Below are 6,788 nucleotides of genomic sequence, written 5' to 3' on the forward strand. Positions count from 1 at the left end.
TCGTCTATTTACTTCCTCCTCGGAGGACAGCTCGGAGGAGTCAGAGCGAGAGTACTCCGAAAACGTAGCGGAAGACCTCATCCTCTCGGATGACTGTTCATTTGACAGTTGAGGAGGACGTACAGGGGGAAAAGGAAGGTCCAACGCCGAAGGAAACAGAGGGCCAAACAGTGCTGACTTCCCAAGGGAATATTGAGGATCTATCAACACATTAGCTCTACCTGGAGAGAGAGAATGAGGATCCTAAGCCACAGGAACCAGAGGGCCAAACAGAAGTGAATGAAGAATGAAGATCTATCACCGTTTGAGCCAGAGACTGAAGATTTAAAGCCACAGGAACCGGAGGGCCAAACAACAGTGGTTTCCCAATTCATTGAACCAAGCCAACCAGACACAGACGATGGCTTTAGTGTAACTTCTTCCCCAGTTGCTTATCAACCATCAGATAAGAACCTCGTGCAGATTGCTGTTAATCAATCACAAAGGCTTATTCTTAATCTTGGTGGAGAGAGATTTGCAACTTGTGCGGCCACCCTTGTGGCCGAGGAGGGACTTCTCCATCGGATGGTTCAAAACGATTCTCCTAACCAACCATATGAGACGGCCAGCAAGTTTCCTCGATCGAGATGGGAAACATTTCAGGACCATTCTCAATGATCTGCGGAACAAAAACATCTTGAGGAACTGTTAATAGAAGCAAAGTATTTTGAATTTGCAGGGCTAGTAAAGACTGTAGACGAAAAACTGGGAAATTATGTAGGAATAAATGGGATTGGGGTATGGACGTAGTTAGTGTTTTACCCTAGGAATACACATAACCCTGAACACATATCTATATATGTAATACGTGAAAAGGATAATCCGTGAAAAGGATAATCCTATGAATTGTTTATAATGTTACATATTTTTTTTTGATAAGATAACTTTGGATATTGTACAGTATAACTTGTCTAAACCGAACCCTGTATAAACCGGAAACTTGTCTCTACCGATTAATTTGTTTGGTCCCGGCAAATTTCTTAATAAACTATAGTACCCAAAACCTGCATAATCCGGAACCTGTCTACTCTGAAAACCGGAACTGTCTAGGTAATGTTACTTTACCTTTCTTTGGGCAACTTAACTTGGGCAAACCGGACGCAATGTTTTCACATGGGACTGATCATGAGGCGTCTAAGGGTATTTACCTGTACCGGAATACTAAGGGCTTGAGTGACAACTTTTCATTCGACGGTTTTGTTACATGTACATTGTATTTGTGAATACTTTTCACAGTCATTTCTGACAATAAAACATTCACATAAATTCTGAGAGTTAATTTGAATGTAGCACACCGAGAGAAATGGATTGTACAGGTTAACCTTAGCCTAACCAAGAAAACGTAGGATGGAATTCTGTGTTCTACCATGTACATATGTGAGAACAAATGTTTGTGCTGTAATGAAAAAAATTCTTATGATGATTTCCATGTGAACATATTGTCATAAGGTTCTATCCTCTATAAACCAGACACCTGTATAAACCGAACAAATAGGTAAAGTACAAGGTATAAAGTATCATAAACAAGACCATTCCAAATTTACAGGGATACTGCAGGATGTTCGCGTTGTGATTTGTTCGTTATAGTTAGACTCCTGCCCTTTTTAAAGAATATATATAAGTCGTTTAACACTTCAAATATCCTCCATATTGAACATATTTGTTCAATATATTACAGTCTGTTTTTGCGTTAATGAATACACTTACGAAGTGTATTAGATACAGTAAGTGAAGAAAGGCAATTGGGAGTAGTCTCCCTTCTCATAGCAAAAGTGCTTTCGACTCGTAACTTCCTTTTTGACAACAAGTTTATGATATGAATAATTTACACTTAGAAATAACATAAGTACAAATTTGTTGAAATATTATGGAATATTGTCGGCCATTAGAAAATATTTATAAACTTTTGACACAACTGGTATTGAATTGCTTTATCCTGTTTTACCAACACATATTTCATTTTTCCTTGGAAACATATAGGGAGTTAAAATATTTTATGAAGCATTAAATAATAAAGAAACACTGGCAAAGACCAAGAAAAATGGGAAGAACACCTTGACGATTATGATGAAGATTGGATTTCTATTTATACTCATCCTTTTAGAGTAATAAACGATTCTAAACTTTAGAAGAAACGATTCTAAACTTCAGAGGCTAAAATTCAGAATCTCTCATCACATTTTAACAACCAGCTCTTTACTTTTTAAATCAAAATTAGTAAATCATCTCTTTTGTAATTTTTATAATTCTGGTAGAGAAACAATTGTGCATTTATTATGGGAGTGTAATCAAGTACAAAATTTTCTCGAAACTCTAGATGAGCTGTTGGTTACACTTTATATTCCTTTTACAATAAATAAACATACTGTCAAACCTTTAGAGTTGACAATCAAATTATATTCCTTGAAGCAGTACATTTATAGGTGTATATATTTGCATAAATCTTTAAAGATGCTCCACCGCATACAGAGCATAAATGATATTCATCATTTGAACAATAATTGGTGTTTAATCTTGTGTATATATGTCTAATTAAAATAATTTATTTTGCCTTTGGTGCATGCGCAATCAGTACTTCATTCCATATAGGATATAGTGCCACGGATTTTTTTCGGGATGCAAATAATTATTTTTCATATGTTTAACTTGAAGTAAAATTAGAAGCTTGACCTTTTCAATGGTGATAATGGTGTAAAGTAAGTACTTTTTGTAACCGACGAAAATTACTAAATCGTCTGCTCCTGTTTTAGATAGTGCAAAAACACCATTCGTCAGCGGTGGAGCATCTTTAAATATTCATTTTTTTCTGTAATCTGTTGTAGATCACTATAAAGAACAAAAATTCAACAAGAAAGGGCCGAGATTAAAAAATACGTATTCAATGAGTGGAAGAAGTAGGAAAAGATAATACAATTATTTGGATAAGATATGCTTATTTATTGCTTTCAATTGTTGTGATTATTATTTTTCCTCCGTCATATGCATATTAACTATTTACATAGTCCTTTTTATTCTTTATTTACATTTTTACATCTATGTTTTCAAAGCCCCCCCCCCCCCCCTCCCGCGCTGCCAAAGTGTTAGCATACAACATATTTATGGGTTTGCCATCTTCTCCATTTCTATTTTCTCTCTATCCTTTTCTTCATATTACATGTATTCTGTAATTAAAACTGTTTCATCAGGAATTTCAAAGCTTTTCATCGTCTCTTAACTCAATCCTTTTTCTAAATTTTCTCTCTTAGTTATGTCTTTGTGTGAATAAGTGTCAGTGATTTCAAGACAGACTGTATATATTTTAGACTGTGAATTTCAGACTTTATTAATTGGAGTGTATGTAAACCGTCGTGTCTGTCATTATTTTGTACACTTGTAAGTGTGTAAGTATTGGGTTTGTTAAGGGTGTTGTACTAAAAGGATGTATACATATTAAAAAGTTAATTATTTCATTGAAAGTAAGAGCCTGTGTGATTTCCTTATATTTATTGATAACTGATTTTCAAAAAAAAATAACGTCCTATTAACAGCGATGGTCATGTAAGGACGGCCTCCAATGTATACGGTATGAAGTGCGGGTGCGTGTGTTCTTTATAGTGGAATTCTTGTCCTAATTATAATAGTGCTATAACACTAAGCTTTTTCGCCGAAGACAACTCAACCCACCCAGTCACATACCAAATATCACTAGTTAAAACAGTATCTAAATCCTTAATGGGACTGGAATTTTAAAGATGCTGATACCCATCATTTGGGGAAAAAAATGATGTAGAATCGTGTTCATATGTGTCTTATAACACAAAGATTCATTTACAATTAATTACTTTGCTTTTTGGTGCATGCATGAAAAGTACTTAATTCCACATAGGGCATAGTGTCATGGAATTTTTTCGGGACACAATTATTTTAATATTTGTATCTTCACTTAAAATAAGAAGCTCAAACTTTTCAATGGTGGATGGTGTAAAGTAAGTAACTTTTGAAACTGAAGAAAAACACTAATGTGCCTGGTCCTGTTTTTGATAGTGAAAAAATTAATACCATTCGTCGGCGGTGGGGCATCTTTAAAAAATAGTTTTTAAACATTGTTTAATAATAATAAAATAGCTTTAGAAGCAGTTGTTAGAAACGAAAGATATTGAGAGTTCGCTCCCTTCTTATACAAATATCAAATCATATATTATATTCTGTAGCTGAGGGAGTTGCACACCTTACTTCATGTCCTGTGTAACGCAAAATGAATGGGATAATAATAAGAACCAATTCTAAACAGACTATTATTTTTTTTATTTATTTTTCTGACAATTTTCCTGATTTTCCTTTGAGTTGCGATTCAGTTTTCATGCATTGCGATGTTTTGTTACTTTTTTCAAATGATCTATGATGAAAAAAATGTTCTGATACATCGTGTCTCAAACGATATATAAAGCCGCTAATAAACATATAGCTCGCCTGCATATTGAATATGTGAGAGGACTAGATGGATTACTTTTGGATATAAGGTTACGTATTTTTGGTGATATATCGACGTTCATTTCATTTCATAAGTGGATGTTGTCGGATCATCTATGGGTTATATATGTTAATCAGATAAGATATCCGAGAAATTTTAAATTTTTCTCACCTGCTTGAAAATGACGGTGATGTATATTGTATCAGACAAATATAAACTATACCTGGAACAAATGTGCTGTGATCCAATAACTATGAAAACGTTTCAAGTGGGGACGACGCAGGATGATGATTGATAGGAACACAGATACACCACAACAAGCATAACACGGCCTTGACAATAATTAACAGAAAAACCTTGATATATATAGAGTGTGGGTTTGTCGTGCTTATTACAACCACACTGTGTACTCCCCATCACTGATCAGAATGCTACATTTTCATTAGTTAGGTACATCAAAATATGTTTGTCCTCAGGTTGCCACCCAACAACCAACACGATTCTACACCTCGTGTATAGCGCTTTATGTCTTCGAGTTGTCCATGTCCATGCTTTTCTTCTTATAGCGCTTTATGTCTTCGAGTTGTCCATGTCCATGCTTTTCTTCTTCCGTTATTAGTATAAGGTATACCCTTGCGAAATGTCTTTCCCAACGTGTGTCCGTTACATTGCAGTAAAATGTAATTAAGGTTTCCGCTATCACAATGGGACAAATTGACATTTTAAAATTCTTCTAAATATCTTAACCACACATGACGTTTAGAGGTACGTTTCTATAGAGAATGTAATGTTGTTCTTGCAGATGTACAAATAACAGCCAGATCTAGATGTACCAATTACACCAGGATATGTAATTAGATGTACAAATGAGAGTTTAAACACTCGAAGTAGTATTAAATGTCATCATGTGATCAGTAAAATCCCGAAGGAGAATACACATTCAGGACGAAAAATGTTGAAAAAGAAGTCATTACTGGCTGATATGATACTTTTAGTCCATTAAGGGAAATTGCTATATTTTGTCATACGTCCAAAAAAGTACATTATCATATTACACCCTTTCTGTACTCTTAAGTACGTTTCTTCTAAGGTTTAACTCTTATTGAAAACTAGTAGTTTGGTACTGGAGTAATAGAAAGTTTACTTTATAGATTTGCCAATATTTGTAGTACTTTGCGATATGAAAATTGTCAAAAAATTGCATGAAGACAAATTGTTTGTAGATTTTATTTTGATATGACGACTTTCTGGCGCTTTGAGTGAAGCCTAAATTCCACCACATTTGAATAATTTTGTTCGCTTACAATGTACATATATCATTGGCGCAGTGATTCTAATGTTATCTTGTTAATTTCTGCTGAATAGCTAAATAAGGCTCACAGTGATTAAAAAACGCATTATAAAGCCAAAGGGAAAGTTTTTTGCATTTACATAACAATTACATGTTTTTTTGGAAATCAGACAAATAGTGAGCACACGAACTACGAATAATTTCTGTGTAGTGTATGATTTTATTTTCCGTCCTATATACAGATTGTCTGTTTGAAAGGCTGCAGCATATTCATGTTGTGTCTCTTTGCAACAGTGAAATATCTTGCCCACTAACTTTGTTCTTTTGATAGGCAAAATATTCGACCCATAACTTTTATAAAACATTAAATGTGCCACGTGTGATTTAGTTTGATAATATTTTACATCCAATGTCATGTAAGGTGTTTGTTTGATTAAATCAACGTCATATCTACAGTCAGGGTCATGTAAGGACGGCCTCCTCTATATGTGGTGTGTTTTATGTATGAAGTGCGTATTTTGGGAGACTGTGGTATAACGTCTCCCTTGACACCGCCTCACTTTTAGTTTTTATTGAGTGCTCGCCCCTGTGAGGTAGGCTCTGGGTTCTGTTCGCTTGCTGAGGCACACCATGGTCTAAAAATGTGATGGTTTCTGCTTCAACACACCCCATCTTGTCATATGCTGACAACGGGCAACCCAGTAGTCCCACTCTCTTAATGCTGAAACCTGAACATGATCTAAAACTACGACTTTTATTGACGATGGTGTGCCTCGGCAAGGGGACAGAACCCAACAGCTGCTTTACAGGGGCGAGCATTCAACTCAACAGAAGGCTAACTGCGAATTAAGAAGTTTCGTATTACGATCAGACGAAACAACATCAGTAGGATATCTTTTTACACTGTTGTACTTGTGTGTCCTATAGTAAATAGAATACGTTTCCTGTTACATCAATTGTGTCATAGCGCCAACATAATTTCAACTACCTATATCTGTTGACTTTTTT

General features: G+C 35.1%; 1 protein-coding gene across 1 annotated transcript; it reads left to right on the forward strand.

Annotated features, from left to right (window-relative positions):
* The first annotated feature begins 279 nt into the window (after positions 1–279).
* Positions 280–657, forward strand: LOC138316452 (uncharacterized). Its single transcript, XM_069258145.1, has one exon. It carries the CDS (start codon positions 280–282, stop codon positions 655–657), a length of 378 nt encoding a protein of 125 aa, XP_069114246.1.
* Positions 658–6,788: the final 6,131 nt, after the last annotated feature.

The sequence above is a fragment of the Argopecten irradians genome, chromosome 2, assembly GCF_041381155.1.
Source record: "Argopecten irradians isolate NY chromosome 2, Ai_NY, whole genome shotgun sequence".
Classification (NCBI taxonomy): Eukaryota; Metazoa; Mollusca; class Bivalvia; order Pectinida; family Pectinidae; genus Argopecten; species Argopecten irradians.